The following is a 19,125-nucleotide window of genomic DNA, read 5'->3' as shown; positions in this document are numbered from 1 at the left end:
ATTTAAGTCTAAATAGTAGCTTCAAATGCTAAGAAGCTATAATTAATTATCCATTTTAACATGTTTACAAGTTGTGTTTGGTTAAGCTTACCCAAATAATACCTTTTTAAAATCTTAATTTTGCATACAAAATTATTTTGTATACAAACCTAGCCTAAACACCTTATTTAGTTGCAAAAAAAAAAATCAACTTTACACTTTTCTTGAAACTCTTAGGAATTGTTCATTGCACTTCATGAATTACTCACTATGAGATGTTTCTTCAATGAATATCTTTCAAAAACAATAAAAACTAGCAAAAACTGGTTTTGGAAGCATAAAGCCAGAATAATAATAATAACAGACGTCCAATCATGTACAATGACGTTACCATACACACAAGTAAATTTTTATTTACCAATTCTTTTTATCTTGCTACATTCCAGGTTTCATAAATATGTACTTTTTTTCATCTGTTCTGTAGGTGCTTTTATTACTACTCCACTCCTCTCAGAAACCTTCATTTAGGTTAAAAAGTCAAAAGTTGTACATGATCTGAAATTATAATTCATCGTGTACTGTTGTGAACTTCAAATAACTTTGGCAAAAAGTACACAGGGAGAATCTCCTAGCCCTAGTACCTAACCTGATGTTTACTTCAAAGTCAAATTTAAGATCATATAATCTGCTATAAAACACAAATGCAATCAAGTACACTGTATGCTAGATCAAGAAAGACTGCGAGGGGTGCCTGGGTGGCTTGGTCGGTTAAGCATCCGACTTCGGCTCAGGTCATGATCTCACGGTCCGTGAGTTCGAGCCCCGTGTCAGGCTCTGTGCTGATAGCTCAGAGTCTGGAGCCTGTTTCGGATTCTGTGTCTCCCTCTCTCTCTGCCCCTCCCCTGTTCATGCTCTGTCTCTCTCTGTCTCAAAAATAAATAAACGTTAAAAAAAAAAAAAAAAAGAAAGACTGCAAGAGTTTAAAAAAAAAAAAAAAGCTCTCAGTCTCAGTGTCCCTTTATGTGGGGGAAAAAAGACGAAGAAGAATATCCTTTTCATTATTTTTCTCCTGGCTTCTCTAAGATCAACACTGTCATACATAACTTTCTGTGATGATAGAAAGTTCTATGCCTGCGATGTCTAATATGGTAGTACTAGTCATATATTGCTAAGGAACATTCCAAATGTGACTACTGCAACCAAATTTAATTTTTACGAATTGTAACAGGCATATGTAGCTTGTGGTTACCATACTGGATAGCACAGCTCCAGATTATCTATCTTCTATGATTCCCTTTTAATAAAAAATGAGATAACTAAAAAAGAATTAAAACTTCGAGTAAGGGAAAAATTAAAATGAGGCTTCAACTCCAAGGTGGTTACAGATATAGCTATTCCTTAAGGAACTAGTCAGTAGTCCAGATAGGATACTCAGTTTAAAACACCTTAGGTTTGAAAGAGGCAAAGAAAGAAGATTCAAAACTACATCCAAGAATGTAGATCCATCCACAAAACCACGAATACATTCCAAAACTATCTTTTTCCACAAAGCAATAAATTTGGGTGTGGGGGGTGGGGGATATAGTGGTTTCCTAAGAGAACCCAATTCTGGCAGTGAGCAGTGAGAATGGCTGTATTATTGTGCAATATCTAATTAATTACCTATTATTTGTGCCTGGTTTTCATGTTCTATGAACAACAACAGAAGCTTCAACATTATCAGAGAATTTCAGCATATGAACTGCTGATATAAACACAAACACCTAGAAATTCTTTCGGTTAAGCACAAAGATACTATTAGGTTACATCCTTAATAAATAATGCAAAATTTAGTACATTTGGTGTTCTTTGATTTGCCAATAATATAACTGATTATAAAAGCTAGTGTTGGAGGTTGATCATTTACATAACTTCGTGGCCTCATTAATAGCTTAAGCATTCAATACTCCAGAAACCACTTATTTTTTAGTGAGCTTGGTGAACTGAGAAAACAATGTTGAAAAATGACGAATCAATCAGCATTTAAGATAAGATCAGCTCTGAACTTAAAGACTTCTAACCAAATGGCAATAAAAACAAGATTTACAGTCAGATACATACCACATACCAGCAATCTATCACAAAACCAAGGTTCCTACTTCATAAAAGGATAACCAAAGCCAATTGAGTCTTTAATATACTTGTTTGGCAAATAAGCTGATTTTGGAAAAGTCACAAATAATGTATATCCACAACTGTATGACTGTGACAGTTACTGGAAAATATGTGTAATAAATCCCAAACGCCTTACAATCCATATGTTTCACTTGTAGAGAAATAAAAGTACTTTTAGAAACAGTAATTTTTATTTTTAAAGAATATATTTCTACAGAGGTTTTAAACCTGGAGGTTTTTCAATCCTTTAAAAATTCCAACAGAAAACTGTTAGTAAAATTTAACACTAACAATCCTCCACATTTCTGAGAACCATCTGTTGCTCTCTTAAGTCAAATTAAAAAATAAAAAATAAAAATACAACTCATTCAAATGACTCTGCTAAAAGAACAGTTACTTTTAAAATAACTTTGAAATCAGTATATCTCAAAACACATTTACCGACTATTCCACAAATGTACCCCCTTCTGATAATAAAATCAAGTTAAACACAAAAGAATGTTACAGAAGTCTATTTTCCAGAAAATAGACTTTTATTTTATATAAAATAAAAGGGGAATAAGAATGCACTAAATAAGAATGCATTTAATGTTGGAAAATTTAACTGAGTATTTTGCCAATAGCTTACTGACAAATTTGAAAAGGAACACAATTTTTATTCCAAAACAAATACTTTGCTAAAAATCTAATATGCTCCTTTACTCAACAGAAACATTTATTTTATTAAGTAATCAAAATTAAATTACAAGATGGGGTGATATATCAAACAATATATTTGTAACCAGGAGATTCAGGGCATGTTTAAAAGCGTTTATTTTTGTATGACTTCATTAGATGGAAATGAGAAGTAAAGAACCCATTACTTTTGGCATTTCTTAACATAAAAACATATATGCACATTATACTACTTATTAACATGTGCATTTTTGCCAATGGACTCTGAATTAAAACTTACCTGTTTTGGGGCGCCTGGGTGGCGCAGTCGGTTAAGCATCCGACTTCAGCCAGGTCACGATCTCGCGGTCCGTGAGTTCGAGCCCCGCGTCAGGCTCTGGGCTGATGGCTCAGAGCCTGGAGCCTGTTTCCGATTCTGTGTCTCCCTCTCTCTCTGCCCCTCCCCCGTTCATGCTCTGTCTCTCTCTGTCCCAAAAATAAATAAATGTTGAAAAAAAAATTAAAAAAAAAAAAAAAAACTTACCTGTTTTGTTGACTTTTTTGTGCCATTGAAAATCTTCCAAGCTAGCCCATTGCCACCACTGGCAATGTGTCGACCAACATCAAATTCTCTAGTGACAGGATTTCCCATTACAGCACTAGTGACATCAGCTGTTACTTTCGTAACAGTACTCTTTAACTTATTAAGCATGGACTCCATGGCTGCAATATTGAGTAGTTACCTAGAAACACAGGGGAACGGGGGAACGTTGATCATTTGTTTTTACTTGTTTCAGCACTTAACATTCATTATTTAGTCTGAAAACTTAATATACCCCAAAAAGGGAATGAAACAATTCTAGAGTATAAAAGCTACATGTTGGTTTTGTCTTCAAAGAACCCAATACATTCTAATGCAATTTAAATCTAGGAACCAAACTGTTCCTTTCAACCTCAATTATTACAGACCAGGAAGAGAAAAGACACTTGACGCTGACATGAATGTTGTTCAACTATATAACATGAACCCTCAATACTTTAAGGGTATTAGAGGGCCCAAATCTTTCTTCAGACTAAAAACAGCCATATAAAACCTGAAAGGAGCTAATGCTATCTATACTAAACAAGAAGTTTGTATTTGATACAAGTTTCATTCACTAATAAAATAATCATTGAGGGGCACCTGGCAGCCTCAGTCACAAGAACTTGTGATTCTTGATCTTGGGGTCGTAAGTTTGAGCCCCAAGTTGGGTATAAGATTACAAAAATAAATAAATAAACTTCAGAAAAATAAAAAGAATAATGATATAAGGCGCCTTGGTGGCTTGGTTGGTTATGCATCCAACTGTTGGTTTCAGCTCAGGTCAGGATCTCACGGTCATAGGATCAAGCCCCACATTGGACTCTGTGCTGGGCATGGAGCCTGCTTGGGATTCTCTCTCTCCCTCTCTCTGCCCCTCTCCCCAGCTTATGCTTGCGTACACTCGCTCTCTCTCAAAATAAATAAATAAGCATTAAAAAAAAGAGAGACAAAGAAAAGCATTTGGAGAAATTTTAAAAATAATAAGTAAAATAACTACTGTTGACCTATGAAATCACTCAAGAATATCTTCTGAAAGAAAAGCATTGATGGCAAAAGGACAGTAAAACATGCACAAGCAGTAAGTCATAAAATATTTTTTCTTTTAATATTTATTTATTTTTGAAAGAGAGAGGGAAGGAGGGGCAGAGAGAGAATCCCAAGCAGGCTCTACCCTGTTAGTGCGGAGCCCAATGCAGGGCTCCAACTCATAAACTGTGAGATCATGACCCAAGTCAAAATCAAGAGTCAGATGCTTAACAGACTGAGTCACCCAGGCACCCCTCATAAAATATTTTTAAAATTTTACACACTTCTGGCCATGATGTAGGAACAAAGACTGAATTTATCCTCTTACCTTTAACAGCTAGAAGCTGGACAAAATGTATGAAATAAATGTTTTCAGGCAGCACAGGTAGGTAATCCCAATGAGAAAGCAAACTAACAAGGTAAACCCCAGGATTGCTCCAACTTTCTGCCTAGAGGTACACTGCAAACCACAGAGTAGAGAGCAGAATTCCAAGCAGCGGTCTAGCTGAGTTAAAGAGTTGAGGAGAGGGGCTCCTTGGCGGCTCAGTTGGTTAAGCGTCCGACTGCGGCTCAGGTCATGATCTCACAGCTCATGAGTTGGAGCCCCGCGTCAGGCTCTGTGCTGACAGCTCAGAGCCTGGACCCTGCTAAAGATTCTGAGTCTTCCTCTCTCTCTGACCCTCCCCCGTTCATGCTCTGTCTCTTTCTGTCTCAAAAATAAATAAATGTTAAAAAAAATTTTTTTTTTTTTTTTTAAAAAGAGTTGAGACAAATTGGGAGTTCAAGGATGCAGAAGTGCCTAGGAGTTCTGGGATACAATTTCAAAGAGAAAGGGGAAAATTAGGGAACAAGAGAGAAAGAGAGAAGGAAACTATGCTAAGAAAGAGCTCAGAAATTTTCAGAGAAATCTGATGCACTGTTGAACACTAAAATGCCCACACATGGTATGAAACTCCACCAGGTCAGGCAAGGACCAACTAGAGAGCTGTAAGCTGAATAGTTCCAGAGTCCACACAGGGCTGCAATTCATTTAATTTCTCACCAGCTAGAGTAAAGTACTCAATGCTCAACCAAAAGCATTCAGTAGAAACCCCAAAAGAACCATGCCTTAGTAGTGAGAAAAACTGTTCTCAGAGTAAAATCTACTCTAAACCTGCCCTAAAAAACTAAAAGTAAGCCTCAAATGATCAAACTAATCATGAATTACTTAACTGACCAGAATGAAACCCAATACTCATGAAAGAAAGACAAAAAAATTTCAGAAACCTAACAATGTAACATTCACAATGTTCACCATGCAATCAATAAATATTAGATTTGCCAAGAAGAAAATGTGCTCATAATCAAGAACAAATCAGTCAATAAATCCTCCAAAATGATAGGTTATAGACATTAAAAACATTAAAAAGCTATCATAAAGGAACCTGGGTGGCTCAGTTGGTTAAGTATCCAACTCCTGGTTTAGGCTCAGGTCATGCTCTCACAGTTCGTGAGTTTGAGCCCCCTACTGGGCTCTGTGTTGGCAGCACAGAATCGGCTTGGGATCTTCTCTCTCTTTCTCTATCTGCCCCTCCCCTGTTCACTCACTCACTCTCAAAATAAATAAACTGAAAAAAAAAATCTATCACATATCTAAGTATTTCAAGGAAAACATGAACATAATGAAGAAAATAGAGTCTTTTTTTAAAAACCCAAATGAAAATTCTAGAGATAAAAAGTAAAATATTTCAAATAAAAAATTTAGAGGATATGATTAACAAATTAGAGAAAGTAGGAAAAAATAATTAGTAAAACCTGAAGGTAGAGTAAAAGCCTAGGGAAAAAAAAAATGAACAAAGTCTCGATGACCTGTGAGACAATATCACAGTATAACATATATAACTGAATCCCAAAAGTAAGAAGGAAAAGGGAAAAATAATATTGGAAAGCATAATGGCCAAAATGTTTCTGAATTTGATGAAAACTATACAAGGTGTCAAGAAATTCAATAAACCACAAGCAGGATAAACAGAAAACCATGTTTGGACATGTCATATTAAATAGCTAAAAGTCAGTAAGAGAAAATCTTAAAAGCAGCCAGAGGGAACAGGAAAATTACATAGAAAGGAAAAAAGATAAGAATTTTCCCCAGACTTCTAATCAGAAACTATACAAGCCAGGGAACAACTGAATGGAGGTCTGTAAACTGCTAAAAAAAAACAAACAAAAAAACAAAAACACCTGTCAACCTAGAATTCTATAAGGCAGGGGAAAAAAACTTACAAAAATAAATGTGAAATATTTCTTCAGGAAAACAAAATCTGAGAGAATTTGTTGCCAACAAATATTCACTAGAAGAGATATTAAAAGAAGTCCTTCAAACAGAAAAGAAAAAGATACCAGATGGAAATGTGAATCCATAAAAAGAATGGAGGACACTAGAAATAAAAATTACGTGGGTTTATAAAAAAAACTTCTCAAGTTATTTTTAAAAGATAACTGATCATTTAAAGCAAAAAAACAAAATACATATACATATATATATATATAGGTATATGTAGAAGTAAAAAATATGACAAAACAAAACAAGCACAGGAGAGGAGAAATGGAAGTATATATTTGAGAGATTCTTCTATTATATTTCAGGTAATATAACATCACTTGAAAATAGATTATAGCAAATTAAAAAAACATTAAATCCTAGGCTAATAAGTAAAATAATAGATACAGCTAAAAAGTCAATAATGGAAATAAAATGGAATCCTAAAGTAAGATGAATACAAAAAGATGTAGGAAAAGACGAAGAAAGGAACAAAGAAGAACTGTAACAAGTAGAAAACAAATAGCAAGAGAGTAGATTTAAATCTGACCCTATAAATAATTACATTAAGTGTAAATGATTTAAAATTCCAATTAAAAAATGAGACTGTCGGCGCCTGGGTGGCGCAGTCGGTTAAGCGTCCAACTTCAGCCAGGTCACGATCTCGCGGTCCGTGAGTTCGAGCCCCGCGTCAGGCTCTGGGCTGATGGCTCAGAGCCTGGAGCCTGTTTCCGATTCTGTGTCTCCCTCTCTCTCTGCCCCTCCCCCGTTCATGCTCTGTCTCTCTCTGTCCCAAAAATAAATAAAAACGTTGAAAAAAATAAATAAATAAAAGATGAGACTGTCAAATTAGATTAAAAAGCAAGACCCAACTATGTACTGCTAACAAGAAATCCACTCCAGGGGTGTTGAAGTGGCTCAGTCGGGTAAGTGTCTGACTCTTGATTTCAGCTCAGGTCATAATCTCATGGTCGTGGGATCAAGTCCCACACTGGAGCCTGCTTGGGATTCTCTCTCTCTCCCTCTCTCTCTGCCCCTCCCCAGCTCATGCACGTTCTTGCTGTCTCTCTTAAAATAAATAATACACATTAAAAAAAAAAAAGTCCACATTACAGGATGACTTAAAACTGAAAAAATGTTAAAATATACCAAGCAAGAGTGGCTATATTAATTACAAACAGAATAGGCAACATTTCATAATAACAAAGATGTCAATTCATCAAGAAAACATAAAATCTTAAATGTGTACAAACTGAATAGGAGCTTTAAAATAAAGACAGCAAAAAATGACTGAAAGAAACAGACAAATCCATAATTATACTTAGAGACTTCAAGGATCCTCTTTCAGAAATAAATGGACATAGACTGAGCCGACAAAAAAAAAAATCAGTAAGGATATAGAAGACGTGTAAACAACACTATCAAACAACATGACCGACTCATAATATCCTACTTGACAAGAGCAGAATGCATTTTGTTTTCATGTGTACATGGAACATTAATTAAGACTAACTATACTCTTGGGGCTCCTGGGTGGCTTTGTCAGTTGGGCGGCCAACTACAGCTCAGGTCATGATCTCGCAGTCTGTGAGTTCGAGCCCCGCGTCGGGCTCTGTGCTGAGCACTCAGTCTGGAGCCTGCTTCCGATTCTGTGTCTCCCTCTCTCTGCCCCTTCCCTGCTTGCTCTCTCTCTCTCTCTCAAAAATAATTTAAAAAATTTTTAAAAATAAAAAAAAAGACTAACTATATTCTTGGCCATAAAACAAATCTCAACATATGTAAAACTACTGAAATATAAAATACATTATTTGACCACAAGGAAATTAAACTAGAAATCAGTAGTAGGTAAATATCTTTTTAAAAAAATTCAAAACATATTTGAACTTCTCAAATATGTATTAAATACTTCTCAATAACCCAAGGGCTAAAATAAATAAGTCACAGAAATTTTTAAATACTTTGAGGTGACTGAAAAGTAAAAATCTGTGGGATGTAGGCAAGCTGGTGACTAGTGGAAAATACACAACTTTAAATGTTTATATGAGGGGGGAAAAACACCAAAATTAGTGCTGTCACCTTCCATCTTAGAAAGCTAGGGGAAAAAATAAAAAAAACAACTAAACTCAAATTAAGTAGGAAAAAGAAAATAATGAGTAGAAATCAATGAAACACATTGAATTTAATGTAACACTCTATTTTACAGAAATAAAAGAAAAATCAATGAAGCCAAAAACTATGGCTTTAAAAAGCCACTAGCTACATTAAGAAAATGTTTAAAGACACAAATGACCAATATCAGAAATACAGGAAATCCTACAGATTCTAATCCTATATAAACCCCAGATTTTAAACAATAAGGTATTATAGATGACTTTATGCCAATTAATTCAACAACTTGGATGAAATGGAAAAAATCCTTGAAAGCCAAAACAATTGACTTAAGAAGGAACAGGAACTCAGAATAGTCCTACATAAAAGAAATCCAATTCATAACTACAACCTTTACCACAAAATATACTCCAGGCTCAAATGGCTTCCCTGTTGAATTCTATCAAATATTTAAGGAAAAAATAAAAACGAAATCTGTACAAGCTCTTCTAGAACATAGAACAATTTTCATGTCATGTTATATAGTCAGTATTGTCCTGATACCAACAACTAATGACCCAAGAAAACTGCATACCAATATTTCTCATCAACATGCAAAAATCCTTAACAAAATATTAGCACATCAAATCCAATAAACCCAACCTTATAACCAAGTGAGATTTATCTAAGGAATGCAAGGTTGATTTAACACTCAAAACAAATTCATGTAGGGGCGCCTGGGTGGCTCAGTAGGTTGAGTGTCCGGCTTCGGCTCAGGTCATAATCTCGCAGTTTGTGAGTTAGAGCCCCTTATCGGGCTCTGTGCTGATAGCTCAGAGCCTAGAGCCTGTTTCAGATTCTGTGTCTCCCTCTCTCTCTCTGCTCCTACCCGGCTCATGCTCTGTCTCTTTCTCTCTCTCAAAAAATAAAAATAAAGATTAAAAAAAAATTAAAAGAAAAACAAATTCATGTAATTCACCATACTAACTACATAATGGGGGAGGGGCGTGTGACCATCTCAATAAAGGCAAAAAAGATTTTTTACAAAATTCAATACATATTCACAATAAAAATTCTCAGCTTAGAACAGGAAAACAAAAAACAAAAAAAAACTTCCTCAGGGCTCCTGGCTGACTCAGTTGATAGAGCATGATGCTCCTAATCTCAGGGTTGTGAGTTCAAGCCCCACATTGGGCATGGAGCCTACTTTAAAAAAGGAAGGAAGTAAAGAAGGAAAGAAAGGAACTTCATCAATCTGATAAATAGAATCTTTGAATACCTACAGCTACTATTATATTTAAAAATAAAAGATTGATTGCTTTCTTCCTAAAGTAAAAATTTTTACTTTTACCACTTCAGTTCAAAATTCTAATGGAGGTCTTAGCCAAAGCAATTAAGAGAACAAAATAAAAAGGTATTCGGATCATGTACAATGAAAGTCAGAAGGAATCTACAAAAATGCTACTAGAATATGAGTTTAGCATTACAGTAGAATGTAAGAATGGAATATTTTTTTAAAAAAGACTATTTCTGGGGCACCTGGGTGGCTTGGTTCGTTAAACTCCCACTTCGGCTCCGGTCATGATCTCATGGTTCACGGGTTCAAGCCCTGAGTCAAGCTCTGTGCTGACAGCTCAGAGCCTGAAGTCTGCTTCAGATTCTGTGTCTCCCTCTTTCTCTGCCCCTCCCCCACTCACGCTCTGTCTCTCTCAAAAATAATCATTAAAAACAATTTTTTTAAAGACTATTTATACTAGAAACAAACACTGAAATTTCAAAAATACCATCTCAAGAACATGAAACACCTATCTAAATTTAAAAGATATATAAGACTTGTACAATGAAAATAACAAAAACTGCTGAGAAAAACTGAAAAGACTTAAAGTAAAGATTGTGGGGGCACCTGGGTGCCTCAGTTGGTTAAGCGACCAACTACTGATTTCGGCTCAGGTCATGATTTCATGATCCTGAGGTTGAGCCCCATGTCAGCTCCTCACTCGGTGTGGAGCCTGCTTAAGATTTTGTCTTTCCCTCTGTCCCTCCTCCGTGCATATGCATGTGCATGTTCTCTAAATAAATAAATAAATATAAAAAACTTAAAAAAAAAAAAAGGAAAGATTGTGTTTATGAATTGAAAAACTGAATAATGTTAAAATACCAATTTTCCCTACTGATCTATATACTCAATGTAATCCCAGTGGAATCCCTGAGGCTTTTGTAGAAATTGATGAGCTGAACCAAAAATAATACTCTTGAGTAGGGGTAAAGCTCAGTGGTAGAGCATTTGACTGCAAAAATAATACTCTTGAGGATACAGGCTTCACTAAATTGTCAAAGAGTCCATGGCACAAAAAGAGGTCTAAACCCTGTAACTTTCTTCAACTTCTGTGTTTACTCCTTCCTAAAACTGATTTGCCTGACAAAGTCTGTGTCCTACAAATCTTCCTTAACCCACACTTTCCTTACAATTTTCTCCCACTTGACCAAAGAAAAGTATTTTCTCAGCTATCCCAGTCTTATTATAGGGCATTTCCCTGGATATAAAAAACTTTGAAGAGTAGGGTAAATGCAATTCAAGAATGCATTAATACTGAAAGTCCCTTAAGAATAAAGCAAAAAATATCGGGGCGCCTGGGTGGCTCGCTCAGTTAAGCATCCGACTTCAGCTCAGATCATGATCTCAAAGTTCGTGAGGTAGAGCCCGGCATCGGGCTCTGTGCTAACAGCTCAGAGTCTGGAGCCTGCATCGGATTCTGTTCTCCCTCTCTCTCTGCCCCACCCCTGCTTCTTGCACTCTCTCTCTCTGTCTCTCAAAAATAAATAAACATTAAAAAAAAGTTTTTTTAATAAATAAAAAAATAAAGCAAAAATAAGTTCGGGAAAAAATACTAAAGAGGATGTATGTGCTTTATTCCTTCCAGCCCAGATATTAACAGCAAGACCCCATGCCTTATCTATCACAGATGTACAATTAAGAAATAAGATGGCTGTCATAGGGATATATAAGAAGAAGTTAATTTCAATCAACAGGCAAAAACTCCAAGGTTTTGATAAAAGTAAAACATAATCGCAATATGCAAGTCTAGAAATTAGATCCTTTTTAACAACTGAAACTCTTTTTTTTTATGTTTATTTGAGAGAGCACATGAGAGGGGGAGAGGAGCAGAGAAGGAGAGGGATAGAATCCAAAGCAGGTTCCGTGTGGACAGCACAGAGCCTGATGCAGGGCTCAGTCCCATAAACCATGAGATCATGACCTGAGCTGAAATCAAAGAGTCCAACACCCAACCAACTGAGACATCCAGGTGCCCTGTAACTATCTAAACTCTTGACAAAAATTTCAGATACCATCAACTTAAAAACATGCAAAGGAGTATATTGCTTTTCAAAATTATTTAGAGAACACACAAGCAAAAATATTTGGAAGGCCACTGGACTAAGGCAGCACTAGTTTATATCTAATTTTCTCTGTTAATTTAAATTGTGTTGATGTAAATATGACCTACTTTCTTCCATGACAGATTTGAAGTATCTATAAACAGAAATAGAAACTCACTTTCCCTTTTTAATTTAATGCATTTCTATAAGCAGTTAGAAAATGTTGCTGTTGGCATTATGAAAATATTTATTGCATGCCAAGTTGTTCTCTATGAACATCTGCTGCTGATTTTGATGGGGGAGGTTAAGGGACATAAAAACCCTATTTAAAACCTACATACCCATTCCTCTAATTCTGCCTAAGTCGCTATGTATTATATGCCATGTGCTGGTTATACACTGGAAATGCAGATGTAAATAGAAACACGTCTCTCTTTAGGGACTCAGTCCTGTAGCTAACTCAAACCTGCAAAGGTTTACAGCAATTAACAAGACAAACGTGCCATGCTCCAGGAGAGGAGCAAGACCATGATGTGATTTGAGAACTACAAATAGCTCAGTATGAAAACAAAGGATAGTTTCAGAGGTAATATTCAAACTTGAGATGCCCATCCATCATCCAAACAGAGCCACCCATAGTGTGTGTACACATGATGAGAACAGACATGGAAATTCACCTGGTAAATTATTTAATATTTATTGAGTACCCACTGTGTACGTGATACCATATAAGAAAGTGGGGGAGAAAGAAGGAAAAATAAGCCATGAAAGATCTTACCATCAAAGGGCCAAGAGACAGAGAAGTAAACCATCCATAGCATTAGCCTACAGTGATAAAATGCTACAGAATACACATACAAAGTCTTACATAGCAAAAAAAAAAAAAAAAAAAAAAAAAAAAAAAAAAAAAAAAAAAAAAACACAAACAGGAACAGAGGGAAGGAAGTTTTCCCAAAACAGTAAAGCAAAGCTAGAGATGTCTCTAACGGTGAATAGGAATGAACTAGGTAGAGAATGGGAGAAGTGTAGGAATAAAGACAAAGAGTAAAAACAAAGCAGTTCAGATAAAGCTGGAGGAAACAGGGAAGTATGGCAGAAGAGACTTATAAAAGCCAGTTCACCAAGAACAATTAGTAGTAAGCAATCAAGCTATAAGCCACAGAAGGGTTTCAAGCATGAGTAAGATCAATCACTCTATCAAGCAAAGTGAAAGATATACTAGGAGTGGAAGGAGGGAATATGGCAAGACTAAAGGGAACATCAGTGTGATGAACTACATACATAGTGAGGGATGATATAATTTACAATGTATACAAAGCAAGAAAACAAAGAAAAGGACAAGGACACTTGGAAATAAGGACAAGGAAGATAGGGAAGAGATGGCGGGAAGAGGGGATGTTTCAAAGGTGTTAGTTATATGGATGCTTATTTTATAACTACATATTAAACTTTGCTATGCACTTTTACATACATCAAATTTTAAACAAATTTTAAAAGAGGGAGAGGTTGAGGTGCTGGGTGGCTCAGCTGGTTGAGCATCCAACTTTTGATTTCAGCTCAGGTCATGATCCCAGGGTCGTGGGATCAAGCCCCATATCGCTCTGCACTGAACATGGAGCCTGCTTGGGATTCTCTCTCCCTCTGCCCCTCTCCCCTACTTGCTCTCTCTCTTTCTCTCTCTCTCTCTCTCTCTCTCTCTCAAAAAAAAAAAAAAAACAGAGGGAGAGGTTGCTGAAGTAAGATAATAGCAGTAAGGAAGGAAAAGAAAGGAAAAAAAAAACAAGTACGAGTTAGAACTAAGCGAACTTCGTGACCAATTAGATAAAGGAAAGGGACAAAACTAGGAATCCCAATCAGGTCTCCCATTTCAGAGTCAAGGTGGAGAGTGAAGCCATTCACCAAGGCTTATAAGACTTACAAGAGATAACTCTGTTTTTGAGAGGAAGAATTCAATTTTTGACATTTTGAAGTTGAGTTGCCTGAATGACATTCACATGTAGATAGATCTAGTAGGTTTTTAGATATATAGGCCAAAACTTAGAAAAAAAGTCTTGACTGAAGACTAAACTTTGGGCACCATGAGCTTATAAAGCAGTACAGTAGTTAAGGCTGTGAGCTTGAAAAAGGTTGCCAAGGAGAGCTTTTAAAAGAAACCTTGGGAATGCAAGCTTGGTGCAGCCACTCTGGAAAACAGTATGGAGGTTCCTCAAAAAACTAAAAATAGAACTACCCTACAATCCAGCAATTGTACTACTAGGCATTTATCCAAGGGATACAGGGGTACTGTTTCAAAGGGACACATGCACCCTCATGTTTATGGCAGCACTGTCAACAGTAGCCAAAGTATGGAAAGAGCCCAAATGTCCATCGATGGATGAATGGATAAAGAAGATGTGGTATATATATACAATGGAGTATTACTTGGCAATCAAAAAGAATGAAATCTTGCCATTTGCAACTACGTGGATGGAACTGGAGTGTATTATGCTAAGTGAAATTAGTCAGTCAGAGAAAGACAAAAATCATATGACTTCACTCATATGAGGACTTGAAGAGACAAAACAGATGAACATAAGGGGAGGGAAACAAAAAGAATATAAAAACAGGGAGGGGGAACAAAACAGAAGAGACTCATAAACTGAGGGTTTATGGAGGGGTTGTGGGAGGGGGGATGGGCTAAATGGGTAAGGGGCAGTAAGGAATCTACTCCTGAAATCATTGTTGCACTATATGTTAACTAATTTGGATGTAAATTAAAAAAAAAAAAAAAAAGAAAGAAAGAAAGAAACCTGAACCTGGGGCAGCTGGGTAGCTCAGTAGGTTAAGTGTCCAACTCTTGATTTCAGCTCAGGTCATAATCTCATGGTTCATGGGTTCAAGCCCCACATCTGGTTCTGCACTGACAGTGTGGAGTCTGCTTAGGATTCTCTCTCTGCCCCACCCCTGTTCACACACTCTCTTTCTTTCTCTCAAAATAAATAAATAAACTTTAAAAAAAAGACCTGAACTTAAATGAGATTTTGAATTATTAGCAATATTCCTCTGACATATAAGTAAACTAGAGTCCAAATATCCTTTCTTAAAATGTTAGCTTTTCAAATTTTCACTTGATTGTTGAATAAAGAAAAATAGCCAGTATTTTTTTCGAAAGATAGTTACAAATGATAGAAATATCCATTCATATAAGCCATTTCCCCTTGTATACCATTTAGTAGAATACATGTGAAATTCACTCATCTTTCCCTCCTGAATCCAGGCAAAATAAGATTTGGGACAACTTAATTATGATTCCAAGATTATATCTCTCTGTATCTGGCTCAGTCATCACTTGGTTTTTGGTAGAACCAGAAGGTAAATCTGCTGTAATACCAGATTTCACAAGCAGCTGGCAGAAAGTGGGTTGACTGTTACAGCACCTGATGGCAGGTAGCTGAAAGGAATTGGCAATTCTTTCAGTTCTGCCTACTTACAAACTCTAGATACAGCAGGAATAGAGTAGGTAAAATTAGATTTAAACTTAAAAAAATTCCTACATTTTCAAGTAACACAACTGCCAAGAATCCCTTACTTCCCCAAGAATATCAAAAAGTAGAATTAGCTCACACTTATGTTGTAAATACTGTAATGCAAATTTAAAAGTTACTATAATTACATCTGATAATGAAATAAAGTTTAGTACTTGTTAGTCTCACGGCACCTAGCAGAAACGAGACTTTCAATAAGCACAAAATAATACACACTGACCACTAGTGAACAGTACAAATAAATACCAATGAACTCAAAATAGTTTGCTTTATTCGTTAAAGAAGCACAAGGGTCGGAGATTTCTCTCCATATAAATGCCTGAATATAAAAGAATACCACTTATACAGTGATTTATACAGTTAGGTATTCGTAAAATGAAATTTTGTAATTCAAAATAAGAATTACATTAACATGACACAAATGCTTTTGGTAAAATGATTCATAAAATTTGAGAAAAAATGTCGTACCTACACTCCCATATGCAATGTGTATCTGTTTACATCTAAAGTAAGATGGTTCTGAGATATATTCTTGAAATACATTTTTTTCTTGTGAGAACACTCAGAGATCACTACAAGCTTTAAAAAGATATAGTTTTCAAAAAAAAAGATTGACACTATTCTTTAGCCTTTCCATCATGGTTAATCCTACTCAGAAAACAAAGATTACACAAGCAGAGTACAATCATTCTCTTTACAACTACAGAAAGTATCTAATTATTATCAGTTGAGCTAGAACAGATTACTTACAGGAGACAAGCTGATTTAGGAAAAACATAAAACACTAAAGAGACTTAGGAATGAACAATGATGCACACATCTGTTCAACAAATTAGTGGTTACCTACCAGGTAGAAAGCACCATACTAGGTACAGTAAGAGAAACAAGAAGTAAAACATTCCATCACTATTTACAAACTTAAGACCACTGTACAATAAGCCTTAGAAAACAACATAAGAAATTACAAGGCAATATATGCTTAAACATCAAATCAGCAATTTAAACAGTAAGATCTGAGGAGAGATTACATCCAATTCTTGTGAAGGCACTTCAACCCCATGTACTTAGTGTAGTTTTTACTACAGGAAGTCAAGCAGATTCTTGAAATTACCATAATTTCAAAAAAGTAGCAGCACTGGGGTGGCAGCATCTCCCTATTCAGCCCCTTCAGCTAGAGAACGGGGAAAAGGAATAATCAGGTAGGAAATTAGACTAAATGACCACTAAGGTCACTTTCTTACATCTACAGTTCTTTCTTGATTTAAGAATATACAAAATCTGAAATACAATGGAGTAAAATGTGTGAAAACTGAAACTCATAAAGCACTGAACTGTTGTCTAAGGCAACAGTTTTCAAACTCTGATGAACATCTAAATTCATCTAATAACATCCAAAGGACTGAATAATTTGTTAATTACATAGATGCCTATCTACCGTCTCAAACCTTTGGAATCAGAACCTATAAATGTGCCGTCAGGGCAGCATTTGTATTTTGAGCAGCTCCTCAGGTGTTCTGATGCACAGTGTGAGAATTAAATGTGATATGACTAAGTACACAATCTGCAGTGACAAGGAAACCTGGGTTCAAATGCCTGTTCTAATACTTACTAGCACTGTAACCACCAACTACCTCCCTAACACTATTTCTAATCCATAAAAAGGGGGAAATGCCACCCACATATCATGTGGTTGTTCAGAGGATTAAAGATGATGACACATAAAATGTTTAACACAATTCCTGGCACATTTAGTAAGCACTGAATTCATTCATTCATTCATTCATTCACTCATTCAACAAACATTTATTAAGCACTTACACAGTATCAGATGAGAAACATCTCATTAATTTATTAAGTATTAATAAATATGGCAACTCTGCAATGGTGTCTTGTGAACATATAATTATGAGACTCTACCTTAACCAGGAAAGTCTTCCCTGAACCAGGAAAGTCTTCCCTGAACTGGATGAAAAGGAAAAGAAGCGCACTTCCAAGCAGAGGAAGCATCATAACCAAAAGCCATGTACCTGAAGCAGAACAGAAAGAACAAGGTGACTAGGGGAGAAAGGAATGCCAGAAAGCACTGTGGAGATGAGGTTCAAAAGGCAACTGGGAGACCAAACAGGTTGTTAAGGATGTTAGTTTCTCTTAAAAAACAATGGAAACCACTGAAGGGTTTTAAACATGAAGACAATGTGATTAGATCTGCATTCTGAAACAGTCACTCAGTCTGGTGTGGAAAACTACAGAGCAGGCCACAGAAAATACAAGTAGACCATAATGAGGAAGCTGGTTATACCTCAGATGAGAGATGATGATGGCTGGAATGAGAGTACTAGTAGTGACAATGAAGAGTGGACATATTCAAGAAGCCAAATTAACAGGACATCGAGAGAGTGATATGAGTCATGAGAGACAGGAAGATGTCATACTCTACTCCTACAAAAAAGGGATGGATGATGAAGCTAGTCACTGAGTTAAACACAGTAAGAGGACCTATTTTGGGGGGGCGGGGGGTAAATAATGAATTTCAAACATGTGAGTTGGGTAGTTATTCCTAATGATAATTGATTTGTTCAGAAGTATTCTATGATACATGTCTGTTTCTGTTGCATGTTTACCGATCTTAGAAGACTAGGTTTCAGCATGTGTGTAAAGTGGATCTGAAAAGAATGAAGGTCCTTACCTTCCATTAGGTTCCTTTCCTTGACAACAATCCTCCAAAAGTTTCTTTTACGACTAGTTTAAAAATGACAAACCATATTTAAACTTTAAAATTAATATTTTTATATTAAAGAATAAGACAAATGCCAAACCACAAAAAAAAAAAAAAAAAGCCTGTAAAGAAGGAAGCTTCAAGTACCTGACTTTCAAGCCATTACCAGAATACAACTGGCTTTTAAAGTGACAGGCAGGTCTGGAGCATTTTCGTTAGACTATGTTAATTTTCCGGAATGGAGAGGGATGCAAACGCTACTTTAAAAAATTATTATTCACAGAATCCAAATTGTAAAAAAAAAAAAAAAAAAAAAAAAGGTCATCATACAAATAATTCCTGAATTTGATCTATAAAAAACTAGTTTCCACTTACAATTTTAAGTCACTATTTGCACGGCACTTTTAAGTGGCTCGAGTGCAGTGTCTCATTAAGACTGTCATAAGGGCTGACCTGACAGTACTGGTATGTATTCAGTCGGATCCCAAGAAGTTTTTGCAAGCTTTACGGATCTAAACCTTCCTCCACCCTTTCTCTCCCGCTTAGAAAAAGAAGAGTGAGGGAGCCACCGAGGGGAGTGTTAGTCTTCGCAAAACACCTGCCCCACCCACCTCACCCACAATAACCTTCCGTTCCAGAACTAGAGCTACTGTCTGAAAAGGACGCCGGGCCGTAGGGCGCTGTTTGGTAACCCAGGTAATGAGGTGCAGACCTCAGAACTGAC

General features: G+C 36.1%; 1 protein-coding gene across 2 annotated transcripts in view; it reads right to left on the bottom strand.

Moving 5' to 3' along the window:
- SCYL2 (SCY1 like pseudokinase 2) overlaps positions 1–19,125 on the bottom strand; it is a 68,836-nt gene that overhangs the window by 49,110 nt on the left and 601 nt on the right. For both annotated transcript variants that reach the window (XM_047065287.1, XM_047065286.1), the window contains exon 2: positions 3,332–3,530. In XM_047065287.1, the coding sequence (XP_046921243.1) occupies positions 3,332–3,508 (177 nt within the window). In that variant the 5' untranslated portion in view covers positions 3,509–3,530. The remainder of the gene's footprint in view (positions 1–3,331; positions 3,531–19,125) is intronic.

This window comes from Lynx rufus, unplaced genomic scaffold (assembly GCF_022079265.1).
Source record: "Lynx rufus isolate CCGP_SWC_20201006 ecotype Redwood Valley unplaced genomic scaffold, mLynRuf1.p SCAF_7, whole genome shotgun sequence".
NCBI classification, from domain to species: domain Eukaryota; kingdom Metazoa; phylum Chordata; class Mammalia; order Carnivora; family Felidae; genus Lynx; species Lynx rufus.
The sequence above is the reverse complement of the archived record's forward strand: the minus strand, read 5'-3'. Positions and strand labels throughout refer to the sequence as shown.